Genomic DNA, 14,276 nt, shown 5'->3' on the forward strand with positions numbered 1-14,276 from the left:
CCCAGCTGCAGGAACGGACAGGGGTTGTGCAGGAGGTACTGGTACATGTTCATGCATGTTCCCGCGCGGGACAACGAGCTAGCCTTCCGCAGGGACATACACTTTGCATACCCGCATGGAACTAGCGATTTCATGCTCGTTTTGCTTTCCCAAAGTCGTGAAGGTGGATGCGTGATCCTTCTCACGAAAACCTCTGCCTAATCCCACCACTCCATCTCACCACTACACCGGCCGAGTATCGTGGGTTCTCCTTTAGATGGTAACACCGTATCTGAGCACTGTGTCCATTCTTTCCACGACGTAGTAGCGCGGCGATGGGTGCTGAGAAAGGACCAGTGGGGGGACTGAACGAATTCGTGAGATTCTTCGGAGGCTGCGTTCACCAACCGAGCAATGCACTGGGACCGCGGCGAGCCTGGGTTCGGAAGTGCGGGATGTGATGTGGACTAAGATATGTGATCATAGGGGATACCTCACCATGACTTTGCCCAATCTTACCCACACCCGATTACATCAGGCAAAACCCCTTTATGCCACCCCTTTTGAGGTTGCCATCATAGGGTCTTCTGTCCACTCCGTTCCTTTCATCTCATATTACACTCCTCTCGCTCGACCTACGGCGTCTCTGGGCCAGCCGGTCGCTGGCAGACGAGAAGACACCCTCACTCGTCTTTCACCATGTTTTCTCTCTCGTCGCTCGTTTCACTCTCTTTCGCCGTCACCCTCGCAACTGCCCTATCCATCCCGCGCAACAATGCCAACTACACACCGCGTGATGCGCTCGAGACACGGCAAGGTGCCTCGGATCCCGCGTCTTTTACGTGGGTTCGCCGCTTTGCAGCTATCGGAGACAGTTACAGTGCAGGCATAGGCTCCGGCGAGCAGCTGGGTGGGCTTTTCCACAACTTCAATGACTGGACATGCTCCCGCTACGACCTTTCCTATCCGATGATGATGCGGCAGTATGTTGGGGCATCCATCGAGAGCTTCCAGTATCCCGCCTGCACGGGTGACCAGACCTGGCAGATCTTCAACCAGATCAACAGCCTGCAGGGGAACCTGGATCTGGTGACGCTAACGGCCGGCGGAAACGACTTGTGTCTAGTGGACATCATCAAAGACTGCATCGTCTTGGCGTTTTACGACGAGGCGACGTGCAACGCCATCCTGCAGAAGGCCGAGGAGAACCTACAGAATATCATGCGCAACAACATCAAGGAGATGTTACTCGCGCTCGACTCCAAAATGGCCAGCAACGGCATCGTGGTGTACAACAGCTACGCGCAATTCTTCAACACAAACGACGAGAAATGCGCCACAGACCAGGACTGGGGCCTCTTCCCCTGGGTCGGCTACACATGGCTCGGGATCCGGTCCACGCCGCTACCCCTGACCATCGCGCGTCGTCAGCGCTTCAACACGCTCACCGCAGGCCTCAACGATCTAATCCGTGAGGTTGTGCACGATGTCGCCGACGAAGTCAACTACAAGATCGGCTTCTCCAACTGGGACCCCTGGCCAAGCGAAGGCGTCGACGGCCAGATGTGTTCGCCGGCGTCATCAGGAGCCTACCCCGACCGACGGCAGCCCGACCTCCTCTTCTTCAAGCCCGACACGCGCAAGACCTTCTTCCGCTCCCCCCTCCCCTTCAAAAAGCGCGACGACGACGACGACGACAACCTCCACCTCGAACACCCCAACGGCACTACCACCATGACCGAACCCCCCCTCTCAGACCCCTCGCTCGAAGAAATCGACCCCATCCTCGCCGCCCGCCTGCGCACCCTCCACCATCCCCCACCCCCACCCGACACCGACTCCCACGGCATAAACCGCGCCATCTACCGCACCTCGCTCTGGCACTCGCCCAACCCACGCGCCGCCGCCCTCCACATGCTCAACCCACGCGCCCCCGCCGTCCCCGGCTGCCCCTCCGACTCCCACAGCTGGCTGCCCAGCCTCGGCGCCCTCCTCCCCGATTTCTTCGGCCGCATCTTCCACCCCAACGAGCTCGGCCACAACGCGATCGCCTCCTTTGCGATCGCCAAGACGATGGACCTGCGCGCCGGGGTGTTGGGGGCGGCGCCCGAGGTTTGTGAGGTAGGCGAGGAGTTTAGTTGTTGGAGAGGGGGTGGGAGGGCGGCGTTCGTGACGGCGGATCGGGCGGATGCGAATCTGAAGGATTTTTGTGCGGGTGTGGAGGGGCCCGGGGGTGGGTATACGCATTGGAGAAGGAGTAAGGTGTATCATGAGGGGACGCCGGATGAGATGGAGTTTATTTTGGATGGCGGGGAGGTGGATGTGGTGAATCGGGAGGAGTGCGTGGAGGCGTTTACGAAGGTGGTGCATGGGTGCGATGCGGGGGATAGCGATAATCCGATGAATTGGAAGTTTGGGGGCAGGTGGAAGAAGGGAGAGTATACGTATGACTTGAGCCCGAGGAGGAATCGGAACTTGATGACGGCGCCGAATGGGCAGTGTAAGGGGAAGTATAAGTTCTTGTTTAGTGATTTCGAGATGTATGGTACGTATCTCCCCGCTTCTTCGCACCGTTCGTTTGCTTTCTCGTACTGACAGTTCCACAGGCGCTGGCTTTAGCAGCTGGGATTGGGGTCAAGAGACATTGTTGCCCCAGTCCAAGGGATGTCTTGGTCTCGGCGTGTCGAAGTGGCACTGGGAGTATTTTGACCAGCCCGACGCCAACGGGATGGAGTGGAAAGTGACGTTCAGGACGCCGGTGTTTGTGAGCAACAGATGCTACAGGAACAACAAGGTCGTGAGTTCGGTGGGTGGGGATACTCACGGGTGTGGCGGAGATTCAGGGGCATAACAACGACGTATGCTTGCGCACGATCTCCAGTGTGTAGTTGCTCTCATCCACGCTTTTCAATCAAACAATATGTTATATTCGCTTCATTATTCTGGGTATCATCACCACCGCCAGTCCCATATGCAGGTACCACCCTCCACGACACGACTTACACAACCAGCCCCTTTACCTGCTTGAAATCTTTCACCTTGATGTCGCGCCACACAACAACCGACACAATGGAAATGACCTGGATCACCGTAGATGCAATGATCATGATCCGTTGCGCGTCGCCGTATGCATGCTGAATAGCCGTTCGCGTAGGCGAGCCAATGGGGTACGATAGCTGTGTCTCGAGCGAGCCAACGATGGTGGTCAGGTTGCCCAGCGATTCCTGTGGGAGGTGCTCGGCCAGTTTCTGGGGGAAGACGCTGTTCCAAATGGCACCGGCCACGGTCGACCCGACGGCACCGCCGACGTTGGAAAACATGGATTCGATGGCAATGACGACGGCGATGTATTGGTGGGTGGTAGCCGCCATGACGGCCATCTGCTCGCAGATGACCAATGTTCCTCCCGCAAAGGCGATGAAGATCTGGCACATGACGATGTATCCAATGTTTACGTCCGGTTGGCGGAAGTGTGCCATGAGGCCGACACCGAGGATCGTGACTGGCACGCCGAAGTAGAGGGCAAGCCACTTGAAGCGGCCAGTGACGCGAATGAGAAAGCCGACGACGAGTGCCCAGAAGCAACTGCCCAGGCTGTAGATGTTGACAACGTAAGACGATTTGGTCATGTCGAGGCCGTTGACGACTTGCAGGAAGGAGGGGAAGTAGCTGTCCCAGATGTAGAATGAGATGAACAGCACGCCAGCAAGAATACAGGCGCCCATGACGGTACGGTCCATGAGCAACTCGTAAGGGATGAAGGTCTTGGGCGCGACAAACTTCTCGTACAGAGCGAAGGCAATGATGAGCACGCCGCCGACGACGAAGAAGGCGATGAGCATCGGCGACCTCCATCTTTCGGCCTGTTGGGCGTAGAGGTTGAATGGCAGGAGGAAGAGGGCCAAGCCGGCAGTGATGAGCAGAAGGCCGACCACGTCGAACTCGATGGCGTAATACTTGACTGACTGGGCCCAGGTACGGCCGCTCTTCCGTTCCGGGATGAGGCCCATCCTATGGGCTTTGCGGTAGTTGATGTAGAATAGGATGAGCAGCGGTGAGCAGATGGCAGGGGTGATGATGGCGAAGGCGCCAAAGCCCCATCGGAAGCCTGGCCCGTGGTAGAAGGCGTCCGCCAACGGCCCACCGATCCACACGGTGATGATGTAGGGCGAAGAGACGAATGCGAACATCAAGGCCCGGTTTTTGAGCGCCGATGTATCGGCTATGAAGATGGAAATAGTGTATGAGACGCCGTTGTAGCCAACCCAGTAAAACACCTGACCGGCGGCATATGTCTCAACATTGTTGCAACCGGCCATCATGGCTAGCCCGATGGTCAAACTGGTCATCATGATAACGAAGCCTTGTGGGCGACCCCAGATATCCAGGATCTTGGCGAGGGGAAGCTTGAAGAGTCCACCGATGAGGCTGGAAAACACGCTCGTAGCGGCGGTCAGAGAGTGGCTCTTGAATTCGCTCGTTACGTAAGGCGTCAGGGTGGTCGACATGCCCTGCTGCATAGTGTCGATGAAGAAGATGCACCAGATTCTGGTCCAGGAGGCAGCACGTCAGCAATAGATCATTTTCGTTCTCCGACTCCAAGTACCTACGTAACATAGGCGAGAATGAGATTGGACTTTGTCCAGACCTTGGCCAGGGCCTGGACATCTTGAATGCCGGCCTGGGCGTCCAGAGAAATGGCATCCGAGTCATGGTCGGCATCTGAGGGGGACTGCGGCGTATCCTTAGCGGTGATGTGGGCTTCCTTGTCGGTAGCAACCTTCTCGTGTGACACTTCCTGTTCGACGACCGGCGCTTCCTGTGGCCTGACCAGGGCGGCAAGACGCCCTCTCATCATGGTGATAAACGGATGCTGAGAAGTGATACCAATGGTGACGAGACGTCCAGGTGAGAGCTACCGCAATGGGTTTCTGAAAAGGGCTGGCGTTGAAGGCTGGTCCAAGGGGGAAGTCGAGAAGGAGAGAGGGTGAGGGGGCGATTCACTCGAGGGATCGACAAGGGGACAACCCTTTTTTTATCACGTCTGGTGTTGCATTCGCGGCAGGTGGGGACCTCGAGAGTGGGATGGCGTGGATGGATGGTGGGACAGCAGGACCCGCGCCTGCTCGGTGTTGCACCCGAAAAGCGAGATGCAGGTTCGGGTCGGGTTCCCATTTCCAGGTTCCATCGTACAAGTTACAAGTAACCACTGCGTCGGATGCTTGATTACATGTACCTGGCTCATGGCGGGAGATCAGAGATCCTGCAACCCGCATCACATCCCGTGCATGGCGTGGCATAGCCGGGAAATGCACATTGCGCACCTCATCCATACCGGAGCCCGATGCCAATCACGGCGCGAGAAGCTCGATATGAATGCCGGAACGCCGGGTTGGCTCCAAGATCATGACCCAAGAGGAAGGATGGCCCGTTGGAGGGGTGGGGTAGGCCCACTGAGGCTTTTATCAATCTTGTTCAGAAAAATCTGATAATCTCTCTTGGCAATGCCGTCGCCACTTACCCCTGGCGCTGTGTGCGATATCGGTACTTCATGGCGGATTTGGCCGGGTGCGAAGTACGTCAAAGGCATCCTTTGCGGGACAGCAGTGGGCCGCACAACGTTGTGCCTGAATCTCGGCGATTCCTTTTTGAGCCGTTCGCCGCCCTGTGCTCCAGCTACCCCCGTTCACATCTCCGAGGGAATCAAGAATAGGGCCCCAGGGGTGATGGTTGGGACTGTGGTTGTATAAGGGGGGGCGAGGCCATGACACATTAGTGGTCTAAGAAGGGGGAGATCTATAATTCAAAAAGTATGTTTTTAAAAACAGCATGACGACAAGCAGAAGCCGAGAAGTAAACAACGCAAACACTCCACGAGTAAATCACCTGATGTTGGCAAGACCGGAGTCGGGACAAAACAAAACATTCGATCGAAAACGATGCTTTGTACCGATGTAAGCGGGCATGACGGATCATTCTTCCACCCCCCAACTCCACGGTCTTTCGGGGACCATTGCGAACAAATATTTTAGAAGTACGGCAAACCCTCTGGAACGGGGCAAGAAACTGCCGAGTTGTGAAACGTATGGGAGTAACCCCGTGTGGTCTAGCACATAGAGTATCGAGGTAGCCACATGAAGAGACGTTCACGGCGCCAGAAGCAGACCAGCACAACTTCACAACTATAGTTGGGTAATGAATGAGTTGGCCAATAGTTACGTGAGAATTTGCGAGCTATCTATCTCATAACGAAACATGAGTGTCCTCGACTGAGCTGGAGCAGAAGTGATGTCTTCCCAGAAAGAGATTTCCATTTAGTTGATGTTGAATCTTCCCAGAATGTCGCCCCTTTCCAAGGTAAATTCACCACTGGACCTGTTACCCGAGATCGATGTCAGCCAAGGTGCCATTAACATACTGCCTGAATGATGGCAAGGGATTGGATAAACATACTTGGCCAGTTCAGCCATGTGGACGATGTGCTTGGTGCCTTGGAATTTAGCACACGGCGGCGCCCTGGTTGGTGCCGTGGCAGGTGGAAGAGCCGCAGTCCTCGACCTCAGTCCAGGTGCCTCCGCGGCACTCGACCTGTTGCACAAAGATTAGTATCGGCTCGGTGGTCATTATAGACTGGGGTCTAGTTTGGGTGGGTTTATAGACGTACCACACCGGTTCTGTCGCAGCCGCAGAAGTGCCTGTCCCCGTTGGAGGAGTTGCACGGGCTGTTGGTGCGGCGCTGGTCGCCACCGTAGCCGGCGCCGCAGGTGTCGCGAGCCTGGATCTTGGGGGCGGCCGAGGCAGTGACGGCGACGGCGGCCATGAGGGTGCAGACGATGGCGGAGACCTTCATTTTGAAAAGTGCGGTGTTGGTATTGCTGGAAAGTTGTTGGTTGTAGGTGAAGGTGAGTGTGGAGAGAGGCTTGATGACCAAAAGTCCTGGCTATCTGGAGGAGAGGTCTTCGGGTATTTATATTTCTTCGAGACACAGATTCTGCCGTCCGCCCTGTCCTCGTCCGGGTTGTCACGGACTTCATGCCCTTCACCTGGCAAGGACTCTGTTCCATCCTTCCGACCAGACCATCTCCGGCTCATGGCGGATGAGAAGCCACGAAATCCTTCTCATGTCACGTCCGTCACCAGAGCACCCAGTAACAAGAGACCAGCGTTCTCCTTCCAGGTTCTCTCAAGCCGCGATGTCCGCCAGCACACGATGATTGGTATCACGTAAGTAGAGATCGGCTGGTGACGTTGCGTACTGTGTAAGCAGTCCACCCCAGACACAGTCGGGCAGTGCGCAGCCGATGGCTATGAAGCCCCTGAGTCAACCAAATCCAGCCCCGGGAACCAAACAATGCAAAGCAATGCATAATAATTATTGGCCTCTGGCCAATCTGCTCAGAGTCTTCCTTGGCCGAATCACAACATATCAGGGAACGAATCAGAAGTCTCCAATAGAGTGGCGTGAGCATTCTACTTCATGATACCAGAATAGGCACTTTCGTGCGCTTCCCATTTACAAAGCATCAGCATTTTGTAAAATTGGAGCATTGTGTCTCATTCAATTCGTTCGCTGGTCTCTTGTCTTTCTTTTGCCCCCCGATGAAGGAGGCTGCATAAGTCCAGTGGCTGAGAATCGATCTTCGCTGAACCTTGTCATCTGGCTCTAACATGAGCTCTCACTCATTTCTCAAAGCGGCATCCATCAAACGGGATGCATTCAGGCAGTGTCCTGTGTACATTTACAACGACATGACGAGAGCAGTCTCCCGCACACCGCCGGTATTTCCCTTCGTCTCGTCGAATATGACAACTTTTATGAACTGCGGCCCCCAAGTCACGCGACGATCTCTACCGGAAAGCTTCCCCGTTTTTGTGGCATGGTACGGGTCGGGAGAGGTCTGCAGTAGCGCTGACAGGATTCGCCCGATACAGTAACTGGGCAGCATCTCATGGAGCACAGAATCAAACTGCGCGGTCCATGTCTACAGATGACGTGTCTGTGAAAGAGATGTTGCAACTAGGTCTCGACACAGTGCCGTAGTAAGTTTGATGAGTTCATCGACCGATCAGTCTGATCTCACTGAAACTCCTTCTCGTTTGTTCTCCCATTTGAGTGCCATGATCAACCATACTTTGATGGAAGCAAGATGATCACCCTCAGCCATTCTGCTTGTGGCTCGCCGGTCTCCCCGCCACCTGTTAGAACCCGGTTGAGCGTTTCTCATTCCGATGTCGACAGGTTGCCTTACCTTTCAGCCAAAGAGACGGGTTCTTCAACCCTCTTGGCACATGATGTTCGCCAAAGCAATACCTCGGTACCGAGGTACCTGGCCGTACCCCGTTAGGAATTATAGGTCAGTGTCTCTATTTGCCAGGGAATTGCCACCGTCAGAATTCGCGTATTGATTGCGTAACAGTTTGAGCCAACCTTCAGGTATCCATCCCCGAGTTTCGAGGTACATACAATCAACCAAAGGCAGTACGTGTACGCGCGAATCATTACTATCCCCGTTGCCTTGACGCAAATCGTGGCGTTTGTCAAAGACCACAGGGCAACGAACACCTGATAGGATTGGATACGAGGTACGACCGGCTCCTATCCTACTAGTATCATCTCTGGATAGATTACCATGGCAATCCTAACTCAACGTAGGCAACCCCAGCTGCGGACATTGCTGCCGTATCCCCGAACACAACCGAGCTCTGACCCTGTCGTCTCAAGGTAATCCACCCAGCCCCAGCTGCCGATATTGTTCCTCCATCCCCGGATACAACGAGCTCTGATCCTATCATCTCCGGATAGTCCTGACAATCCCAACCCAACCTCGACAATCCTCTCAGCTCAGCCCCAGCTGCCGACACTGCTCCTCCATCTCCGCGGTATCCATCAACCGCGCGGGCACCCCATTCCCAAACTCCACCACCCTGCCCCCATCCACCTCCCTCCACGCATCCCACCCCTCCACCGTCACCATCCGCTCCCCGGCCGTCGCCACAAACTCCACCCACGCGTCCTGCATCGCCCGACTGGTCGCCCACTCCAACTCACTCGACTCCCCGCGAAACAGGCTATGCGTCCCAAAAACCGGCGGCATCTCCGCGCCATGATAGGCGCCCATCCACGGCTTGGGACTCACATTCGTAAAGTTCCCCGAGTACACAAACCGGTACACCGGCACCTCCCCGCCATGCGCGGCAACGCGCGCCCGCGCCGCCTGGTAGGTCGGGCAGAAGAAGAAGGCGGCCGTCATTTGGTCAGCGAGGGCCTGGTCGACGCTGTCGGGGTCGTACGGGAGAAAGGACACGCCCTCCTGCGCGTTGCTGCCGATGAGGGCGGGTAAGCGCGCGATCTGGCCGGCCTGGGCTAGTGTGGTGTAGTTGGCGAAGACAGTCGTGCTGTCGACGGTGGCGGAGAAGAAGACCGGTGGGGTGTGGCCGGCGGCGGCGTAGGTGCTGATGAAGTCGTTGATGGCGGAGGCGTCGACCTGGCGCATGCAGGCGAGTTCGTCGGTGGGGGACAGGTTGCCGCAGCCGAGCTCGGAGGCGACGTAGGTGAAGTTGGCGTGGGTCGGGTCGTGGCTGAGGACGTCGATGAACTCGTTGCCCGAGTCGAGGATGACGCTGTTGGCGATGGGGTCGTCGCGGTAGACGTAGCTGTAGTAGGCGATGATAATGGCGCCCGAGCTCTCGCCCCAGAGGCCGATGCGTGTCGGGTCGCCGCCGAAGGAGCCGATGTTGTCGCGCACCCATTCGATGGCGAGGCGGGCGTCGAGGAGACCGGGGTTTTGCTGGTCTGGAGGTTGGCCGGCGGCGTTGGTGTAGCCGAAGATGTTGTCTCGGTGGTTGAAGGAGATGACGATGTGCTCTTGGGTCCGTTGTATCCATTCCGCTGGGATGAGGTATGGTGCGTTGGTGCCGCCGGCGCTAAATGCTCCCCCGTAGAAGAAGATTATGACCGGGAGGTCCTTCTTTGCCTTGCCACGCGGCGCCCAGATGCTGAGGGTCAGGCAGTCCTCGCTGATGGGCCCTGTGGACCCGTTCAGGCCACCGAGGTTGTACTCGAGGACCTCGTGGGTCTGGATATTGGGGACGGTGTTGGCGTATTGCATGCAGCTGGGAGTCATTTCCTTCGCATCCAACTCCCCGAACGGTAGCGCCGGTTGGGGTGGCGCAAACCGGAGGTCGTCCACGGGCGGGCGGGCATAGGGGATGCCGAGAAACTGACGAACGTCAGGCGTGGCATCGTCGAATGTACCGTGTATCACGCCCCCTTGGGTATTCACGGTGAGGTCGCCATCACACGCACGCGCATCTACCGCATGTCCAAAAACGGACGCGGTGAGAAGGGCAACCAAGTCGGCCCGCATCTTGTACGACGGTGCGAGGTTACTTGTTAGAGACTTCGCAAGGTCGATTGGTGATGCTGACTTCCCTTCCCAAACCTGGCCAAATACTAATCACGGCGGGTTTTATACCACTACATGATGTTGCTGCCCCCCTCGCATCATGGTCGCGATTCAGGGGTAGCTGCGCGGATTTGAGAACATTGTTTATTTTCTTTGGAGCCCATCGGATGGACGGGCTCGGACTCGAGAAGCTGGGGAAGTGGGAAATGGAACAAAAATGCACCAATGGAAAAGCATCCGGGTCGCACCGGCGTTTTGGGTTCCAGGTGGGCGCTTGGCGGTCGCAGTGAGGCCACACCCACGTGGTGGAAGCTTTTGGCGTTCATTTTAGTGAGGATTTTAGCCCAGAATAAATACTGAAGGTCCGACCACACTCGGAGTTCCATCCTCCACGCTCACTCCCAGCGGTCGTTGTCCGCATACCCATGCGCCAACCTTAACACCCATCCATCGCCTTCCTCTTCCCTTTTGGCATTCGTCCCACCCCACATCACAACCCCTTGCCCGTTCAAACACGAATCCGCAGCAAACAAGCCTCTCGGCCCAGGATGCATCTTCCCTTCACCCGTGATCTGCTCCGTGGGAACGATCTCAGCCTCCGCCCACCTGAACTCCCCCGATTCCGTACGAGGCAACTTCTCCCTAATTTTGTCCTTGATCGCAGCCGCGCTGCGCCCATGCGTCGGTAGCTGCAACGTCCAGATGTCCGAGAAGTATTCCCTTTCCGCCCCCTCCTCCTCCTCTGAGCATCCAAACAGGTACACGAGATATTTCCGACCGTGCCCCGTACTCAACGGCACCAATGCCCCGCCCGCCCTCGGCTTGGGTCCCGGAGCAAGCGGATTCGCCGGGAAGCTGACACTTTCCCACACCAACGCACCCGGCTGCGCCCTCTCTAACGCCGACTCCTTCATATCAAGGTAGTGCACCATCCCGCCCAAGCCGACATCACCATCCCCATCCTGCGAGATGATATACACCCTCCCACCGGCGTACGCAGCAGCCAACGGCGTCGCAGGCATCCTCGGCAGCGCAGTCCACACCATGGAGTGGAAATCGTACATCCACGCCTCCCGCTCAACCCCCTCTTCCCCACCCTCACCCTCACCCTCACCCTCACCACCACCACCACCACCATCCCCACCCCGCGGTGCGCCAGTCGTCCTCCCCCCAACAACAACCAAAAACCCCTCCTCCCCCCCATCATCCGCAAACATCCAATGCCCCCACCTCCCCCTCATCGCCCCCACCCCAAGCTGCGAATCCCCCCTCAGCTTCCCCCAGCTCAGCCCCTCACAATCCCACTGCCAGATACACCCGCCTTCCTCCACCGCGCGACCATCCGCCCCCCACCCGCCGTGCACAAGCACATACCGATCGCCCCTCGCACAGGCGGCGTGCCCTGCCCGTGGGGTGGGGAGGAGCGTCTCGCCGGTGGTGGCGTCTTGGAGGGGGAAGGGCGGGTAGCAGGTGTAGGCGGTGCTGTAGTCGGTGGTGTTGTCGGTGATGTTGTCGGTGGTGGGGTTGGCGGTGGTGGTGGTGGTGGGTGCGGGTGCTGCGGCGGCGGCGCTGGCGGGGTCGGTTGCGGTGGGTTGTGACGGGAGGGTGATGGTGTGGATGCCGGGGGGGCAGAGGGTGCGGGAGGGGTCGAGCCCGCCGAAGATGTAGGCTTTGTTGCGGAGGACGGTGAGGGTGTGGTGCGAGCGGGAGAGGGCGGGGTGGCTGCGGGGGTGGGGGGGTTAGTTTGGGGGACTGCCTAAGTGAAAAGGGGTTGGGGAAGAGGGAGGGCATACGGTGAGCCTTCTGGCGCTGGGTTTGGGAGGTGAGTGAGTGCGATTTTGAGGGGTAGGGTCGGGGTCGCGATGGCGACGGCTGCTGCTGCTTCGACGCCTGTTGCCACGACTTGTTCGGCTGCGATTGCCGCTGCTGCTACTTCGGCCATGGTTTGTTAAGTGATTCGGGATTGCTTTGGGAGTTCGTAGTACCTATGCGTTGGACAGGTAGGTTCGATATCAGGATGCGCTAAGTGTTGTTTTGTTTTTGAAGTTAAACTCAATAACAGCCAACTTGGGGGTTGTGTTCCGAGTTGCAGGTCGGATGGGATGATGACGTCGTTGTGTAACCCCCCGACCGGGGTCTGCAGGGCGGGCACGCAGGGCACGCAACTTCCATGTGGACCTGCTTGACGCGACACGGCACTGAGCCTAGCCGAATTTACATCAAGGAACCAACTTCCACCACTGGCGCCATGGACATGACGGTTCCGCGCTGCAACTGCCTCCCAAGCTAGCCAAAAGCCCGAGCGCATCTCACCTCTTGTCAGGGAATTCTAACACTGGCACTCTCTTCCTCGTCAATCTTCACCTTCATTTTGATGATGCGCCCCCGCAGCGTCCAAGTGGCACGAACAGGAAAACCCGCATTTTAAGCTTTAAGGCTGGCTGGCGCAGGCGCCTCTGCTGCGCCGGGACGAGAAAAGGTTACGAATTCCAAGCTCGCCAAACGAAGCAAAACCCATCCCTGACTTTTCCCTTTGTAGGTCGATTATTCAAGGGTGGCATTCATGCTGCGAGCATGCTGACAGATGTCTGCACCGCTTGTCCCTGTCTCTTGGGGCTGAGCTCAGATAGCTCCAGATACGGCGTGGCTGCCGTGCCTGCCTACCTCGATATTTTGGCGCTAGACACGGGGGCACAGGCACCAAGATTTTCAGCCCCAGTTCGCCCTTGCTAGGCCAATTAAGCCTTGCCATGGGGACTTGCCAAGTCTGACACCCGGGCTTGCCCTACTGGGCTCAGCGCAGCCATGTTGCTCATGGAGAAACCACAAACCCACTGATTGGTCCTGCCGCGAGGGATCGTGAAGAGTGCCAGAGCCCGACAGGGGGTGGGAAATTCCCACTTGCCATTTAACAAGGCGCGCCAGCCCACCGTCGAGGGGGAGGGGGGAGTCTGACATCTCGATATCTCGACATCTCGACACCTCCGCCCGACCTTCAAGCAAGCACTTCCCGACATCCCGCAACCATGTCGCGCCCGTACATCGTCGGCGATTCGTCGCCATTTCTCAAGCGCGTTTTGATCCCTTTCTGGGTTGTTCGAATCCTCATCATGCTCGTTCAGATCGGCTTGTACGCATTGGTCATTACCGGGCTCAGCGTCTTCAAGGACGACGTGGAACGACTCTACGATGAGTACCACACGACCCTCCAATACGACGCCGTTCTGGCCGTTTCCTGCGTCATCATGGTCATCATCCTCCTCTGCCTGATCCTCGACATCGTCTGCATCATCATGCGCGCCAGGCGGAGGTTGACCCCACCATTCTTCCTCGGCGTCAACATCACCCAAAGCATCTTCTACATCGTCAACTTTGCCTTGACCATGGCCGGTCCCCGCAACGGTGTCCTTTCCGTTGTAATCGGCGTCCTCATCCTGTAAGCCCACATCTGTCCGCCAAACCTGCAAAGCGCGCACTAACACCCCTACTCCAGCCTCTCCTTCCTCGGCCTCCTCATCTATGCCTCGTTCGTCTACCACAAGCACCGCACAGGCTCGCTCCGCGGCACCTATGTGCAGGCGAACAACCCCGAGGTGCACAACCTTGTCGCCGACACGGGCTACCCCGCTGTCTCGAACATCCCGGCCCCACCGAAGCAAAAGTATGGCCAGGATAGCACCGACAATGTGGCCTACTACGACCAACAGGCCATCGCCCAGACGAACGCCTATAACGGCCAAAGCTACCCCTCCACCCCGGCGCCGTACGGCGAGCAGACCTTTTCCCCGGCGCCGACCTACGACTCGCGGCCACTGGCGGCTTCCCCGGTGCAAGCGCATGAGCCGCAGCAGCAGGGTTATGAGATGCACCAGCGCTCGGCTGTTTAAAAGG

General features: G+C 57.4%; 6 protein-coding genes across 6 annotated transcripts; 2 read left to right on the top strand and 4 right to left on the bottom strand.

The window, feature by feature from the left end:
• The first annotated feature begins 641 nt into the window (after positions 1-641).
• On the top strand, positions 642-2,896 carry B0H64DRAFT_464784 (SGNH hydrolase-type esterase domain-containing protein). The gene is made up of 2 exons (XM_062807636.1): positions 642-2,524; positions 2,586-2,896. The coding sequence occupies exons 1-2, from the start codon at positions 679-681 to the stop codon at positions 2,828-2,830; spliced, it is 2,091 nt and encodes a 696-aa protein (XP_062656468.1). The 5' UTR covers positions 642-678; the 3' UTR covers positions 2,831-2,896.
• A 14-nt stretch (positions 2,897-2,910) lies between these two features.
• B0H64DRAFT_476579 (major facilitator superfamily domain-containing protein) lies at positions 2,911-5,045 on the bottom strand. The gene is made up of 2 exons (XM_062808161.1): positions 4,590-5,045; positions 2,911-4,527 (listed from the first exon to the last, which is right to left on the bottom strand). The coding sequence occupies exons 1-2, from the start codon at positions 4,835-4,837 to the stop codon at positions 2,979-2,981; spliced, it is 1,797 nt and encodes a 598-aa protein (XP_062656469.1). The 5' UTR covers positions 4,838-5,045; the 3' UTR covers positions 2,911-2,978.
• Positions 5,046-6,477: 1,432 nt separating this feature from the next.
• On the bottom strand, positions 6,478-6,829 carry B0H64DRAFT_444267 (uncharacterized protein; the record flags this gene model as incomplete). Its single annotated transcript, XM_062806769.1, has 2 exons — positions 6,478-6,567; positions 6,644-6,829. The coding sequence occupies 2 exons, from the start codon at positions 6,827-6,829 to the stop codon at positions 6,478-6,480; spliced, it is 276 nt and encodes a 91-aa protein (XP_062656470.1).
• Positions 6,830-8,393: 1,564 nt separating this feature from the next.
• B0H64DRAFT_425752 (Alpha/Beta hydrolase protein) lies at positions 8,394-10,346 on the bottom strand (the record flags this gene model as incomplete). Its single annotated transcript, XM_062805699.1, has 3 exons — positions 8,394-9,975; positions 10,120-10,199; positions 10,296-10,346. 3 exons carry the CDS (start codon positions 10,344-10,346, stop codon positions 8,817-8,819), a joined length of 1,290 nt encoding a protein of 429 aa, XP_062656471.1. The 3' UTR covers positions 8,394-8,816.
• A 217-nt stretch (positions 10,347-10,563) lies between these two features.
• On the bottom strand, positions 10,564-12,464 carry B0H64DRAFT_464794 (uncharacterized protein). Its single transcript, XM_062807637.1, has 2 exons — positions 12,179-12,464; positions 10,564-12,107 (listed from the first exon to the last, which is right to left on the bottom strand). Exons 1-2 carry the CDS (start codon positions 12,325-12,327, stop codon positions 10,781-10,783), a joined length of 1,476 nt encoding a protein of 491 aa, XP_062656472.1. The 5' UTR covers positions 12,328-12,464; the 3' UTR covers positions 10,564-10,780.
• A 947-nt stretch (positions 12,465-13,411) lies between these two features.
• On the top strand, positions 13,412-14,272 carry B0H64DRAFT_375942 (uncharacterized protein; the record flags this gene model as incomplete). The annotated part of the gene is made up of 2 exons (XM_062802443.1): positions 13,412-13,821; positions 13,879-14,272. 2 exons carry the CDS (start codon positions 13,412-13,414, stop codon positions 14,270-14,272), a joined length of 804 nt encoding a protein of 267 aa, XP_062656473.1.
• Between the last annotated feature and the right edge of the window lie 4 nt (positions 14,273-14,276).

Source organism: Chaetomium fimeti, assembly GCF_033439085.1.
Source record: "Chaetomium fimeti strain CBS 168.71 chromosome Unknown B0H64scaffold_6, whole genome shotgun sequence".
NCBI classification, from domain to species: Eukaryota; Fungi; Ascomycota; class Sordariomycetes; order Sordariales; family Chaetomiaceae; genus Chaetomium; species Chaetomium fimeti.

Coding starts and splice junctions, on each gene's coding strand:
- B0H64DRAFT_464794 (XM_062807637.1), bottom strand. CDS start 12,327: ATGGCCGAAGTAGCAGCAGCGGCAATCGCAGCCGAACAAGTCGTGGCA. Junction 12,108..12,178: donor CCAGCGCCAGAAGGCTCACC/GTATGCCCTCCC, acceptor CCACCCCCGCAG/CCACCCCGCCCTCTCCCGCT.
- B0H64DRAFT_476579 (XM_062808161.1), bottom strand. CDS start 4,837: ATGATGAGAGGGCGTCTTGCCGCCCTGGTCAGGCCACAGGAAGCGCCG. Junction 4,528..4,589: donor CTCATTCTCGCCTATGTTAC/GTAGGTACTTGG, acceptor CTCCTGGACCAG/AATCTGGTGCATCTTCTTCA.
- B0H64DRAFT_464784 (XM_062807636.1), top strand. CDS start 679: ATGTTTTCTCTCTCGTCGCTCGTTTCACTCTCTTTCGCCGTCACCCTC. Junction 2,525..2,585: donor TAGTGATTTCGAGATGTATG/GTACGTATCTCC, acceptor ACAGTTCCACAG/GCGCTGGCTTTAGCAGCTGG.